At 39.3% G+C, this 15691-nt stretch overlaps 1 protein-coding gene across 4 annotated transcripts in view; it reads left to right on the top strand.

Moving 5' to 3' along the window:
* VPS13B (vacuolar protein sorting 13 homolog B) overlaps positions 1-15691 on the top strand; it is a 370069-nt gene that overhangs the window by 307241 nt on the left and 47137 nt on the right. For all 4 annotated transcript variants that reach the window (XM_053395521.1, XM_053395520.1, XM_053395519.1 and 1 more), the window contains exons 41-42: positions 2927-3108; positions 5122-5471. In XM_053395521.1, the coding sequence (XP_053251496.1) occupies positions 2927-3108; positions 5122-5471 (532 nt within the window). The remainder of the gene's footprint in view (positions 1-2926; positions 3109-5121; positions 5472-15691) is intronic.

The following is a 15691-nucleotide window of genomic DNA, read 5'->3' as shown; positions in this document are numbered from 1 at the left end:
TTTGAAAAATAAAAGCATAAATGTTTACTTCCATTGACAAAAGAATAATATGACTCAGAAGGTACATTTGAGGCATTAGGAGATGGTGCTGGATAAGTATAGGGACTCTGGAGTGTGACTATAATTTTAGTCCCTAAACAGCTATACCGGTGTTTGTAATGTAAGAAAGCCAGTGTGATTTAACCAGCAAGAAGACAGGCTGATAAATAGTAAGGGAGGGGAGCAGCGAGGAAACTGAGGGCAGCCTCTGCATGAGGTGGAGGGGGTGGGATTTCATTGTAGCTCTGGGGAGAGGGATTTCAGGTTAGACTTGCTTAGAACTACGAAAAGAGAGATGCATGTGGTTTTGCTAACTTAAAATTGGAAAGAGGAAATGCTGCGTATCAATTTATCAGGTTAGCTGTATTATACTTGCAGGCCTAGGAATTAGGAAGCCAGTTACGGGTATTCTTTTATGCCTTCACAAAGTGTCAAAAATTTCCTCTTGCCTCTCCATATATGCTTTGATATATTTTGAAGTCCCCCAGTACTGTAGCCCTCCATATGGTTATTGAACTGCAACTTGAATCTTCACTGAGCATTGGCCATGTTAATGAAAGTTGAATTGTAACAGCATCTGGAGGGCCACAGACTCCCCATCCCTGACCTAGCACAAGTAAAAGGTAAATACGTATGCCCTAAGACAAAGATAATTAGATACTGGGTCTACCATTTAGATGCCACTCCGGCTGGTAGTCAACCGCTAATGCTATCCCTCTGGGTTTTCTTTCTACTGTCAAAAGTAAACTAGCTCCAAGGGGAGCTCAGCTACTGGGCTTTGCACTGTGAAAGTTCATCCTCTCCTACTCTCTGCAGTTGAAAGGAAAGGGTTGGTTAAGGTAGCATTCACACCATTTAAAGCATTTGTATGCTACTTTCATAGTCATGGCATCCTCCAAAGAGCCCACAAAACCCAAATTTATGGGTAGTATGAGTGCTTTAAGTTTATGGTGTCAATGTGACCCAGGTTTTACCAGACCTTTTTTCGTTTTGCCCCTAAAAGCCAAAAGGTTTCTAAGATGCCACATAGCATATCAATAACCCTACCTCTGTCTGTCCTTATGCATAAATGCCCTTGTATGGCATTGCTCTTCTTTATTGTATACTGTAATGGTGTTCCAGTTGTGCACATCCTTGGCAGTCCTAAGGCGCTGTGATCTAAAACACTGAGCCTTTTGAGCTTGCCGATCGGAAGGTCAGCAGTTCGAATCCCTGTGACGGGGTGAGCTTCCGTTGCTCTGTCCCAGCTTCTGCCAACCTAGCAGTTTGAAAGCACACCAGTGCAAGTAGATAAATAGGTATTGCTGTGGCGGGAAGGTAAACAGCATTTTCATGCGCTCTGGCACTCCTCACAGTGTCCCATTGTGCCAGAACCGCACATACTGGCCACATGACCTGGATAGCTGCCTGTGGACAAATGCTGGCTCTCTTGGCCTGAAGCGAGATGAGCGCCTTTGACTGGACTTAACTGTCCAGGAGTCATTTACCTTTACCTTTACCTTATCCTTGCTTTTATTAAGTCACAAATTTAAATTTCCAAACAAAAAGAACAGGGATGGTTGCTACCAATTAGAATGAATTAATATGTGTGTGTATGTCACACCATGATGTTAACCGATGTAACAGATGATGGTGTTGAACTCCAACTCCCATCAGCCTCAGCCAGCATTGCTAATCGTGATAGGATTTGTAGTCCAAAAACATCTGGAGAGCCACAGGTTAGCTACCCCTGCTATATAACATTTACAGTGGAATCCTATACCTGACTACTTAGAAATAAGCCCCATTGAGGGGATTTGTGGATGTTTGAAAATGATTGCTGAATAATTTTTGGAAGCATTTCATGGCACTGCAAATAGTTACTGAGAGGCAATGTAATGGGATAGTATGTTAATGGTAAAATTACAGCTTTAGATTTCTATCTTAAAATCTAGGTCTTTCCACATTTGGGGAAGTCATTTTTAGAGGACAATTTAAGTGCAAATAGGAAGGAGAGCAGTATTGCTTGAGAAGTGTGCAGTGCGTTTGTACTTAAGTGATAGGCTCTGGTTACATTTTTAAAACTCCTGTATTGTGGTGTTGAAATAAATGTTCAGACATTTATGAAAAAGTGTTTAATAATTGCTGAAAGGTTGTTCCCCTCACCCTTTTCTCCTCAAGAGTACCGTATTTTTCGCCCTATAGGACGCACCGTCCCATAAGGCGCACCTAGTTTTTTGGGGGGGAAATAAAGGGGAAAAAATTATTCCCCCCCCCAGGCGTGGGGCTGGGGCAGGGGAGGCCCACCCGAGCTTCCCCCGACCCCAGGACCCAAACAGGCAGCTCTCTGCAAGCCGTGGGAGCCCAGCGATGGCTCCCGCTGCTTGCTGAGAGGTCCGCGAAGCCTGGACTCGCTGAGCTCAGCGCGCGCAGGCTTCAGCATGCAGGCAACTCTCCACAAGCAGCGGGAGCGCTCCCGCTGCTTGCGGAGAGGTCCGCGAAACCATGACGCGCTGAGCTCAGTGCGCGCAGGCTTCAGCATGCAGGCAACTCTCCCCAAGCAGCGGGAGCGCTCCCGCTGCTTGCAGAGAGGTCCGTGAAGCCTGCATTCGCCCCATAGGACACACACACATTTCCCCTTCATTTTTGGAGGGGAAAAGGTGCGTCCTATAGGGCGAAAAATACGGTACTTTCCTTGTTCAGATATGCTAGCATTTTAGAAAACTTTGCAAACTCTTCCCTAGAAATGGTGCGTGCCCCAGTTGTGTTGCTGTGGTTATCCAAAATAATCACGGTCTGCTCAGTGTTTGTGCCCCAAACACAGCATTGCAAATGGTCAAATCCCATGATAAGCACCAGGATATATTGAAATAATACTCTTGCATGTTTTGTTTTGCTTTTGCCACAGCTCTGAAAGTGAATCGGGCTCTCAAAGTGCTTGTGATCAGCTTGTAACTCCTACTGCCCTAGCAGCCTGTACCAGGGTGGACTCCTGTTTCACCCCTTGGTTTGTTCCTGCCCTTGGCGTTTCAATTCAGTTTGCTCATTTGGAACTTCACCTTTGCCACCATCTGGATCAGTTGGGCACAGGTACGTGTAGTACACTCACAAGAAGAAAACCGTAACTGTTGTTTTTACATTTCCTCATCATCACCCCACCTGCTTTATATTTGCAGTTTCTTGGTTCCTGGAACCATATGCTCAGATAACTTGCAACCATTTATCGGAAGCAAGAATGCGTAGGAAAGAGTGTTTTGGGATCCAATATCTGCAGAAGGTGCTGCTCCCTTTTCGAAGTCCTGGCTAATGGTCACAAGTGCCCCCTTCACTTTATTTTGGGCCATCTGATAGAACCAATTCAGCCACTTGCCAGCATACTTGCACTGATGCTGGAAGTTTTTACATCCTCCTTTATCAAAGAAATTATGAAGCGAACTCCAAGCATTGGAAGCTCATTTGTTACTCTAAAAAGAAGGGGAAGGGGAGTCCCATCTGTTTTTGTTCAGTAACTATGTGCTGCTGTGTTAATGTCAAATTTATTCCAAGAAATTTGGTTAGATTGTCTGATATCAAATAATGCTTTCCAGGAAAGATGAGCAAATAACTAAGCACACTTCAAAAATAGACTTTCTTACTGAAGTTGTTGAGCCTTTTAAAAAGAAAAACACAACCTAACAACTCAATATTGGAAAAACAAGTTTTGCTAATGTTAATATGTACAGTCTTGAAGATAGTAATGTATGCCTTCTTCCCCTTATCAGCTGTGCATGCTCTTCCATATTTTTGACTTTTCAAATGGTAAATAATAAAAAGGCAGAAGCTGCTTGAACCAAATACAGTTCCTGTCAATATATAAATTTTCCTTTTTCAGAAAGAACTTTCCTTAGGCAGCTATTATCATTGTATTCTCTGCTTGTTTGTTCATAGTGGGACAGTTAAATATCCAAAGCTGTGGTTACTTCAGACTTGCTATAGGGCAGATAATTTCTAGGATGTTGGCTTTCTGCAAGTTAAAATCCCATTGTTCTGGATTGATGACATCCATTTACTTAAAATTGCATCTACATTTTAAAAATACTGTATGATTTCATTTACCTAGGATAGTTCTGTTTCCTTTCTACTTTGCTAATTGTAGATATTTTAATCATTTTTACTTTTCTGTGTTCCTTATGTGTTCACCAGATGTTGAGGCCATTACTGTTAATAGTTGCATTTTTTCTCCAAAGTGCACATCAGCGCTGTATCTAAACAGATAATCATATGAGTTTATCTGCATTAATCTCTCAATCCTAATTTGGTCTCCAGTTTTTACTTTCCAACATCTTTGTTGGCTCTGATCTGTAGTACATATTTCTACTACTATTGGTCTAATGCTTGATTAGCTCTATTTGTTGTGTAGGGGAATTATTTCTGCTGATTTTGTTATTGTTGTCATTGTAATTGCCATGGTAGTTAGGGATAACTAGTTTTTCTACGTAGTGTGGGGCCTTTGTGTACTAAATTTTGCCCAACACAAAAAAGACTTCATTGTATTACATTCATAACCCACCTTTTTCCACTGTGGAACTCAAAGGAGTTGTATGTGGGATTCCCAGGCTGTTTCCCATTCAAGCACTGGCCCGACTCAGATTTGGTTAGCTCCCACAAGAATTCTATCATGTGCCTTTTGACCATTTTCAAGCCTATGCTTAAATATGCACATACAGAGCAGAAACCACAAGCTTTTGAAAAAATAAATATGGCTCAGTTCAGACCCCATCCAGTCAGATAGGTAAATGTACATGTACATACTTAACTGTTTTGATTTAGAAGAAAGTAAATAATATAAAGTTCCTGACAGCACTGAGTCTTTGAATAACAAAAATTTTATTCTTTATTATTTGTCAGTTTTTAAATTTAAGGTTTCATTTTCATTTCCCGTGTGCTTATTCTGGTTTCAAATAAGATGGGATTTCTATATAATAGTGGCTACTTAACTGAGCTGAACAAATACATAGATTTTTTTCTTGTAAAGTGTTCTGCATATATTGATCTACTGAACACACTCATTCCCAGTCTGCATTTGCAACACTGTACTATTGATTTCCCCCCTTTATTTCACAGTGCCACCAAAGTTCCTTCATCCATTTATCTCTGATAAAAATGTGCCATCCGAACTAGAATATTTGATCATTTCTTTCAAAGAACCACACATCTATCTAAGACAATGGAATGATGGATCCATCTTCAAGGAGATCCAGTTTTCTACTAGGATTGACTGCAAACTGTTGGAATACCGAAATGTAACAATGCAGGCTGTTGTGAAGCCCTTTGGTGTCCTTGGACAGATTGCTATTTCTGGCAATTTAGCGGAAAAGATACTAGATGGAAATGTGATGGTGGATCCCATATTTATAAGCTTCGGGCAACATGCTATTCACTCCCTGCATAAAACCATCCAAGCTTGGCAACAGGTAAGGCCAACAGCTAAACCTTAAATGAAAATGTTAATCTGAATACCCTTATTCAGGATTTCTAAAAATGGGGGTTACCAATAGGCTAGTAGGGTGAAGGGAGAGGGAAGATAGGGCACACTGTTACCTCCCCTTTTTGCAGAACCAGAAACTTGATTGAAAGTAAATTAATAGGCAAAGTGATAGCATACAACATCATAAACACATAGAACCAGTTCACCTATAATGCCAAACCGAGTTTCAGTATATTTTACATGAGCTGACAGAACATAAACACTTCTAGAAATGAATAAAATGCATTTGCAAGCATCAGACTCATGTGCACCTTCCTCCTTCGCACAGTCAGATTCAGTTGTTACTTCCTTTTTAGCAGAAACCATACTTTGCCATTATAACCAAATTGGCAAGCAATGGTTCGCACCTGCTGTTTGCATCAGCAGTGCAAGCTATGGTTTAATGGTGGTTTGCTTGCATTCTGACAAGCCATAATTTGCTGGTTTGGTGTCATTCCCAAGTATGGCTTACTGCAAACAGGAAGCAACAAACTGATCCTTGGTATATGGGAAGAAAAGCAAAGGGACCTTGTGGGCCCATAGCTAGTTCCTGATTTTCCAAACCATTGGGATAATTCAAAGCTGCCACGCATGACTAAATGGCACTTCCACTCTCACAAAGTGGTCCCCTAAATTCTGCCAGTTCCCTGCTTCCACTACAGCCCCTCATGCCCATCTTATGCCATTTCAGAGGGTGCACTGACCCTCCAAAATACAATTTTCTGTGGTGGAGGAGGTTTCATTGGTTTGGGGCAGAAGCCCCATTGCATTAGCAGAAATCCACTCGCAACTCTCTGGATGCAATTCAGTGGAGTGGAGCAGTACTTTTCTTCTAGAAAAAAAGGTGCCATTACTCACCATGGTAGTTACAGCAAGTGCCATACTTTTAACCAGTACTTTTCTTCTAGAAAAAAAAAAGGTGCTGGTACTTCAGGGTGGGGTGGGGGAGCACTGGTTTGGAGGATCAAAATCTTACATCTGAGTTGAGCCATGTCAGAATGGGCAGGGGCTGTGTTAGTGGGTTTCTGTCTCTTCAGTTAGCAGAGAGCTAACTGTGCAGGGCATGTGTGAACTTCTGAAGGTTTGGCAAAAGCTTTGGGAAATCTAGCCTGTCACTTTATTGTCAGATTTCCCCACACTTTAAAGTAAAAGTCTTTTTATTATCACATAAAACATGTTTTCAAAGGAAATTAAAGCTCCTTGGGCCATTTCGGGTGGGTTTAAGTCTATGCCAGTGAGATCAGGATCTGACCTGGTGAATTTTAATATGTAGTATTTCATTGTACAGTGGTACCTCAGGTTACATACGCTTCAGGTTACAGACTCGCTAACCCAGAAATAGTACCTTAGGTTAAGACCTTTGCTTCAGGATGAGAACAGAAATCACGCGGTGGCGGCGCGGCAGCAGCGGGAGGCCCCATTAGCTAAAGTGGTGCTTCAGGTTAAGAACAGTTTCAGGTTAAGAATGGACCTCCAGAACGAATTAAGTACTTAACCCGAGGTACCACTGTATATGTTTTAGAAAGTCAGTGATGTTGGGATAAGCAACTATGAGGACCAAACTCCATGTGAGATGGAGATGTGGTTACAGATCTTCTGGGTTGTTTTCAGTGTTAAGCCTACACAGAGTAAATTTATTGAAATTATTTTCTGAAATTAATTTCAGTAGGGCTAATTGGAGTAAAACTTAGTCGGATAAAGCCCTCTGTCAGGTATCTCTAGCTATTTCCCCCTCGTTATATCGTTGAAAGCATTTGCTACGCCTTTCATCCTATTCTGTTCATACAAAAATAATGGTGCAAGGCAATCCAAATATATATATAGATTATTTTCCCCTGCAATTGTTCAAAATGCCTTGAGTTGTCCTAAGTTATCCAGGCCTGCAAGAAAATAATTTTCTTTACCAATCTAAATACCAAAACAAAGTACTGTGCATTAATTACCCATCGCAGAACTACAATAGCAAAGCTAGAAAAGATAAAAACATCTGTTTCGTATCAAGAGTTTCTTTTTTTCAAGTCATTCCATGGTTTTCTTATTGTAAAAGGACGTTCATAAAACAAGAGCTAGTGTGATTTAAATCTTTACAGCTGGTTCAAATATCACTGTGAAAAAAGAGTCTTTGTAGCTCCAATTTCTGCTTTTTGTCATATTTTGAGCAATGTGCTTAACAGAAAACAAGCAAACAGAGTTTTGGATGAGGCCCGTTACGCATGGGCTGGCAGGGCAGCAACTACTGCAAAATGGCCTTCAGAAAGGTCAGTTGCTTTGTGCTGTTAAGGAGTATCAGACATCGTATACACATAAATAAAATGTAGTGTATAAATATTTAAATGTCTGAGACCACATCAGAGTGTGAATGACTGACTTGGACTACAGGGTGCCTTACAGGAATACTCTTGAGTTGAAAATAACAGAATTGTATATTTGATTAAGTAGAGCCATATGTTGCATAGCAGCATACTCCTGACAGGTACATTCTAGGAATAGTTGGGTCTGATTTATACACAGGGGTGGCAATGTTCAAATGACCCACAGGAGGATATGCTTCTGTAATTGTTGTTGTAATTTTCTCGTTTCCTCTCATGTCAAGGGTTCTTGCCACCATCTTCTGATGTGGTGGGTGGGTCTCCAACCCAGGGTGCACTTGATTAAAAACTCAGCCTACTTTTAAATTAGGGGACATCAGACACAGAAGTGGACCCAGGGCTGCTTATTAACGTTAATTGTTAACAACATGTTCCTTATGTGGCTTCTCCTCTTCCACATACCGAAAATTAGCTTCCCACTAAGTGTTGTTTGGTGTGCAGCGCTCACAATCAACACATTATTCTGCTGGACAAAGTCAAGAGCACCACCGTTAGTTGAGTTTTTCACATTTTCTAGCTGAATTATTAGAGACAAGTAATTTTGTACACATTGTAGATGGGAGCTGACATATGAAGCATAAAGCAATTTGGCCTTGCACCTTTAGGTCAAGAGTTCAAGATTAACAGAAGCCTCTGTCAGTATTTGTTTCTGCCAATATGCAGACTAATTTCCCCCCCTATATAATGATGGTAGTTTTAGAAGTAGAATTAGGCTTTAAAGACATCATCGGCCTCTTTGCTTGTAATTCTAGGTCACATGTTCAAATCCCAAGATGATGAATCTTTCCCTTTTTTCCCCAAAGCACTGATTCTCTTTTGTAGGCAACAGTCTTAAGAGTCTAATGTCTTACAGTGGAAAATGCCTTCTAAAAGACCAGGGGCACAATTTGGCCAAAATGATTTAGCTTAATTTTAAGCACCTGCTTAACTCTCCCATTGAAATTAAGGGAACAGAAACGTTTTTAACTTCAGTCAGCTGATTGATCAACTGATTGTTAATAAGGTACATTTAAATGCCAGACTTGAGTCGTTTATTGTTGAAAGCAGTTATAGAAGTCTTGAAAATGTGCACTTTTTTGGCAACAAAAGATTGGCCCAATAAAATCTATCCCCTCATCAGATTTGTGTTTGAACTGTAGTAAGATTCATTTAAAAATAACCAATTTATAGAGCATATAGGTGGTTTTTAATTCAGCAAGATTGTATAAGTAAAATGAAAATATGTGAAAATGTATTATTTGCTTCAGTTGCATAATTCTTTATTGCTTTAAAAATAGTTCTTTGAAATGAAATATAGTGGAGACGCTCCACATATTCCATAGTATTTCATTATTGCAAAGGGCTACATATTTAGGGATAATGAATTCTGTGGTGAATGGATCAGTTAAGTAAGAAAGCCCCGGATATTTCATTAGGGAAATGTAAACCATCCCACCAGACACATTCTTGTTAAAATAATTTCTAAAGGCCACAGAATTTATTACAGGCCACTTTTTAAATATGAGAAATCCATGTGTTTAAATCCGACAAGTTTCATTTGATGGTTTACCCTGGAAGACAGTGATTGGGAAGACTCACCCAATGAGCTTATTGCATGTGCAGTATAAGACACAGATGGGATTGTGGTGAGTGGTATATTTTACCATGCTCTGCAACCTCTTGAACCAGCAGACAAATCCTACAATGATATACAGTGGTACCTCGGTTTAAGAACAGCCCTGTTTACGAACGATTCGGTTTACGAACTCCGCAAAACCGGAAGTAGTGTTCCAGTTTGCGAACTTTACCTCAGTCTAAGAACAGAATCCAAACCGTGGAAGGGCACCGGCGGTGGGAGGCCTCATTAGGGAAAGCGCGCCTTGGTTTAAGAACGGTTTCGGTTTAAGAACGGACTTCCAGAACGGATTAAGTTCATAAACCGAGGTACCACTGTACATGTGGCCATCAGGACATTTCCTATCTTCTAGGAAGTTCCAAAACATAGCTACTTAATCAACCCTGCCTTAAAATTAGATCAAACAAAAGTGCAACCTCAACTACACATACGTAGTTTTACAGAGTTTTTACACAATGGGTGAGTGGGCAAGAAAGGAAGCAGGTACTATGAAGAGATATGCTGTTTTCTCTCTGGGCTTAGAGAAAGGAGGAAGCAGGAAGAGAAAGTTAACACAATGGATACATTGTAGAGGAACAAACCATGTATCTGCCCTTCTAATTGGGTAAAAGCCTATATTGTGGAACTTCCCCATTTGAAAGGAAATATGTTTATTCCTAAATATTCTTCTTGTCTGATACAGTAATTGACAAGTACAAATAAAAGGGTTATAGATTTAAGGAGGCTGTGATAGGTCTAAGTCCTCCAAAACTACATACATGGATAGCTCTAATACTCATTCCAAGAAACTGACGAGTGGTGTACATAGAATTATTTATTTACAATAGCCCTGTAAGTAGATAGAGTGGAAGACAGTGATTGGGTGTACTCACCCAATGAGCTCTGTGACTGAAGGTGGCCTTGAATATGGGTTTCTCATTGCATTGCACTGCACAACATTACCAGGAAAATTTCTTTAACTGGAAACAGATAAATGAGCAGAGAGCTATATGTTGGTGAAAGTCTGTAGTTCAGGAGTATATTAGGCTTGTTTTTCTCCTTTTCTTTTTTCATGATACTCCCCAGATCTCCCAAAGGGAAAATAGAGGTCTAGGAATCTAGTCTAGATGACATTGGTGCCTTTTCTCTTTAAAGTGATCTGCCCATAGACAGCTTGGGGTGTTGAAATGCTGTTGAATCTTTTGCTTTTTAAAGCCCCCCCCCATGTCTTATTCTATAAATGTTTATTTCAGACTCCTGTTTTCTTCTTGTGCATCCAATCACTTGGCCCAGTTTGGTTAAGTTTAGCCTCTTTGTACGCAATCCTGACTGAGATTCAGTGTACGCATGCAACTACGTTACTGTGGCCATACTAAACATGTTCCCATACCTATCTAAATTGCAATCCAGTTATGCCTAATTAAATACATCAGACTCAATCAGCCTAAGCTGATGTGTTAAAATCATGGAATGCTGGGATTTCTAGTGACCATCACCATGCCTAGGAATTTCAGTGAATGTCTCAGGGGCTGTGAACACCAAAATTCTTCTGAGACTTTTCATACTTCTCTTTTCCAAGAGCTCAGAAATACATGCTGAGAATATATCAGGCTTAGCCTGCCCCACTTCCTTCAATGTCAAGCGTCTCACTCTCATTGCTAAAGGGATACACTTTGGTCACAATTTCTCTTAGACTGGATGTGGATGGAACAAAGTGGTGAAATCCTTGTGTTCCATTGATCGCTTTCACTCTTTCAAAGTGTCATTTTAGGAACATTTCTTCTTTTCTATACTCCCCATTTGTTGAAAATAATAACTAGATAGAAAGGATGTTATCGTGGCACCAGTTAAAGAGTTCCAGCAGTGTCATAATTTTGTTTGAAATGTATTTTGTTATAATGTTCATGAAATGAAGTACTAACAAAAATTATTTCAAAGCATTAATTCTATCATTCAACAGCAAGCTATCACTGTTTTGGAACACATTTTTAAAAGAAAAGCCTGACTAGCTTTTCAGATATCTTTTAATTGAATAACTTTCTAAAGAAATCCCTGAAATAGCTGATGTTATAGTTTGAAGTCTTGTTTATTCTATTATATTTTACTCCAAGAAAACCCATTACTCCTAAATAGAACCCAATAAGGCAGACATGTATGTACAAAATATTTTTGTTTAATGTGATCCCATTGAGATCCCAATTTTGCAGGTAGCTCTTAGAAATATTACATAATCACTACAATTTTGGACATATCATTTGACGTATCATATTAAGGCCCATGAAGATTGGTATTTTTAGTTTTGAAATATCTTAATTCTGGGCTGAGCTTTTATGGTTTTTGTGTAATCAGGCAAGGCCAAAAGTGTCAATTTTTTGAAATTTCAAACGCTAAAACGGGATGAGATAAAAGAAATTAAAATTTAAAATTTAAACTGGGTTCTGATCATTCCACAAGTGTACAAAATATTAAGAAAATTGGATGACATGAGGTAAAAAATGGATCACTTGATTTGGAATGACCCTTCAATCCTTCAGTTAAAATAACCAGTAAAATACAAGAATTCTTGTATGGAAAAAGTAGCTCTATTTTAGCTGGTCCTATTTGAATATTACATTATATATATATATATATATATATATATATATATATATATATATATAGTCCAGTTGAGACTTAAGATATAATGTAATATATAATATAATATATAATATATAATGTATATAATATATAATGTAGCTACTTTTTCCATACAAGAATTCTTGTATTTTACTGGTTATTTTAACTGAAGGATTGAAGGGTCATTCCAAATCAAGTGATCCATTTTTTACCTCATGTCATCCAATTTTCTTAATATTTTGTACACTTGTGGAATGATCAGAACCCAGTTTAAATTTTAAATTTTAATTTCTTTTATCTCATCCCGTTTTAGCGTTATGAGGGTTTGAAATTTCAAAAAATTGACACTTTTGGCCTTGCCTGATTACACAAAAACCATAAAAGCTCAGCCCAGAATTAAGATATGCTAGTAACTAGAAGATAAATATACTGACATTACAGTGTAGACTAGAACTTTGATTTGCTCAGTGATGATCCAGTCTGTTGCAGCCCCCTCCCAAACAGATGCTTAGCTTCTTGGAGACCATCCTGTTTCCATTCTTTTAGATTAGGGATGGCCAACTGCTGTATATCTGGAACCACTCTTTTCTCCAGGTGGTGGTCCTGGGCCAGAAGTGTATTATGTTTTATGTACTGACCCCCTCATAAGTGGGCAGGCTCCATATACCATTTAGCATCATCTAGCAGTAAGGGCTTTGCAGATGTGCAACCAATGCACTGAGGCATAGTATTACATATAAATGTGTACATTTATGTATTAATACAAATAGAATGCACAAACATTTCTATCAGCTACACAGGTTTTAAAAGTATGATTGTTTCTCTTGGACTCCACTGAAGGTAATAACTGAGTGCATAGATTTCCAATAACAAGCAAATTCATTAACAAAAGCTGCAAGCCTACGCATATCTATTTGGGGGTAAATCCCATTCAACTCAGCGGAACTTAGTTTGAAGAATGCATGCATATGATTGTCCTGTAAATCTGGGCTGATTGGTAGAGTGCAAGCCAAACCTGCTACCTCTAACCCCATGAGGTTTTACATCCGAGTATGATAAGATGTCACCGACAATTTCATGCATAAGGAAAAGAAAAATGCTTTCAAATACTATAAGGAGTTTGATATTACTCATCTGTTCTCTACATGGGTTTTCTGCTCATAGGCTTAAGCCCATAACCATGCAAAAATATTCACTTCAGTAAACTGACAATAAAACTTCAAATTATCTTATTCCACTAAGATGAATTTTAAACATGTTGCAGTGCTAAGCTTTCAGTCTTTCTGGGTACAGATTTAACAAGAAAATCCAGTAGATACTTCCTTGAGGGGGAAATGCTTTATATATTCGTATCTGTACTTGATAGCAACATACTCTGTTCTTTAGATTTTAAATCCTTCCTTTAAAGAAGAATATTTCATAAATCTGTAACAAGGAAATCCATGTATGTGGGTAGATTTCTGAGCATGTGGGTATGGCAGCTTGACAGTATAAAGTAATAGATCCACCATTGTAGAGTGCCAAAACAAACTGTGTGCTCTGAAGTGGCACCAGGAATGTCAGCCTTACTTTCCTCAGATACACTGTACATCCAGATGCTCTGTAGTAGTCTTCCCTGCTTACAAAATGCAAGTCTTTGGCTGTTCTGCTGACCTTTTCTGTATAGAATATGTTGATGAGAACAGGGCCAAATTAAACACCGAGATTTATACTGTAGCATGGAGCCCATGGCTTTGGAACTCCCAAAGGAAAATCCCCTTAAATCTAGTTCTATCCCAGCTACCTCTGGTACCCTTCCCTGCATTCACCCATTTTTTGCCCTACTTAACTGGTTACACCTCTTTCACCTGCCACCTTGGGGGACAGCATTTAAACCAGCATCCCCATATTCTCTAGAATTGGATAATATTTTTGTTATCTTTTGCTGGATGTCAGCATGTGTTAATCAATACGTGTGTGGATGGACGTCCATCAACAGAAAAATTTTGGAGAAAGTAAAAGGTGGGTATATAAGCAGCCTATATAGAGTGAGCACACGGCCAAAAAAGAGGAAGTGTATCATCCAAAATGAGAATATGGATTTGAATAAAATTTGCATATGCATAGATGCGTATTTAGTAATATTATAATTTAAATAGATACACAATGCATCTCACTATTGCAGGAAAGACTGTAACCAGGTGACCCTTGTGCTTTCTCATTCCCTTTTCTAGGCGCTGCTGTCTGTTGATGGGCAACTTCTCTCTTAGGATTATTGAATTTTAAACAGTACTTTTAAATGCATAGCCCTTCACATAGAGTACTTTTCTCTGTAAAATAGGATGCCTTGTCACCCTAGACTTATGTGGGAAGGGTGCAAGAAATATGTCTTAACGTGACTCCTGCCATTCCTCCAATATTTTATTCCTTCTCTAGAAAAGAAAGCACTTAAAGCCAAGGGGAGATGTTTTTGAAATGCAGGAATGCAGTAAGAACATAGTTACTCATAACGGAAAATGAAGTACTGTATACACATTTGAATATCTGGTCACCATAGAAACCAAGTTCTGCTTTGTGTGTGATAATGGGGGGGCGTTCATTTAATGTGTGGAAATTTTGTACACCCAAGAACTCAAAATTTCTTTTTCTTTTTTCTTTTGGTCAAAATGAGGTGTTGACAACAGCAGCTACCAGACTGAGCTCTGTGAAAAACTAGTGGCCAAAAAGGAGTTGGCTGGCTAGAGAGACCTGGCTATCTTCCTTGTTTTTATATGCTTCTACGCATTCTCTGGCATTTTGCTGACAGAATCTTGAAGCAGCTGTAATCAGCAAGGGAAGAGCCTGTGTTGGTACTGGTGCCAGGAGTAGATGCTACTATGGAAGAAAAGGACAATGGGAAATCCAGCTCTCTAACAGACTGAAGGCCATCTTGAAGCTGCCAAGCCAACCAGGGGTGGGGCAGTGGTGGAGGAATGGTTAGGGAAAGTCAAAATGGTTGAGGGGAAAGGCAACAAAAAGGGAAAGGAAACATTGCTTGGATTATATTGACTCAAACGGAATGTGTGAAACCAAAATAGAGTTCTTCATAATGTGGTATACAGTATTACATTGTTGGAAAAGAGACTGCTGTGAGTTGGAAGGTAGCTTCAAGCTGATGGAAGGACTGGATAGGAATATTTTAAGTCAATGATACAGATCTCCTTGAAGGACTTATATTGCCATATTCTGCTGGCATCAAATCATTCCCATAATGCAGTGAGTTACAGGGATTAATGAACCCCTGAGACATTGGTAATTTATATCAACCGTCAAGTAAGCCTATCATTCATACAATATTACCAGCGGAAAATGCCCAATTTGCTCGTAGCTCATCTGATCACTCAGAGCATCAAAGATGATACTAGAGGATGTTGAGGAAGGATGATCACTATACTGAGGGAGGATCGTGAGATATTTTCTACAATCTAAAACAAACTTTGAAAGTACACTGAGCAGTGTAATACTTCAAATGCCAGAAGCTGTCTGTGTGCATTAAAAAAAAAATTCCAAGTGGATTTGCCATGCTGTGGTCCAGGTTTCATGTCCACACCTGTCCTTCTGTAAATACAT

This window comes from Podarcis raffonei, chromosome 7, assembly GCF_027172205.1.
Source record: "Podarcis raffonei isolate rPodRaf1 chromosome 7, rPodRaf1.pri, whole genome shotgun sequence".
Classification (NCBI taxonomy): domain Eukaryota; kingdom Metazoa; phylum Chordata; class Lepidosauria; order Squamata; family Lacertidae; genus Podarcis; species Podarcis raffonei.
This window is presented reverse-complemented; position numbering and strand designations above follow the sequence as displayed.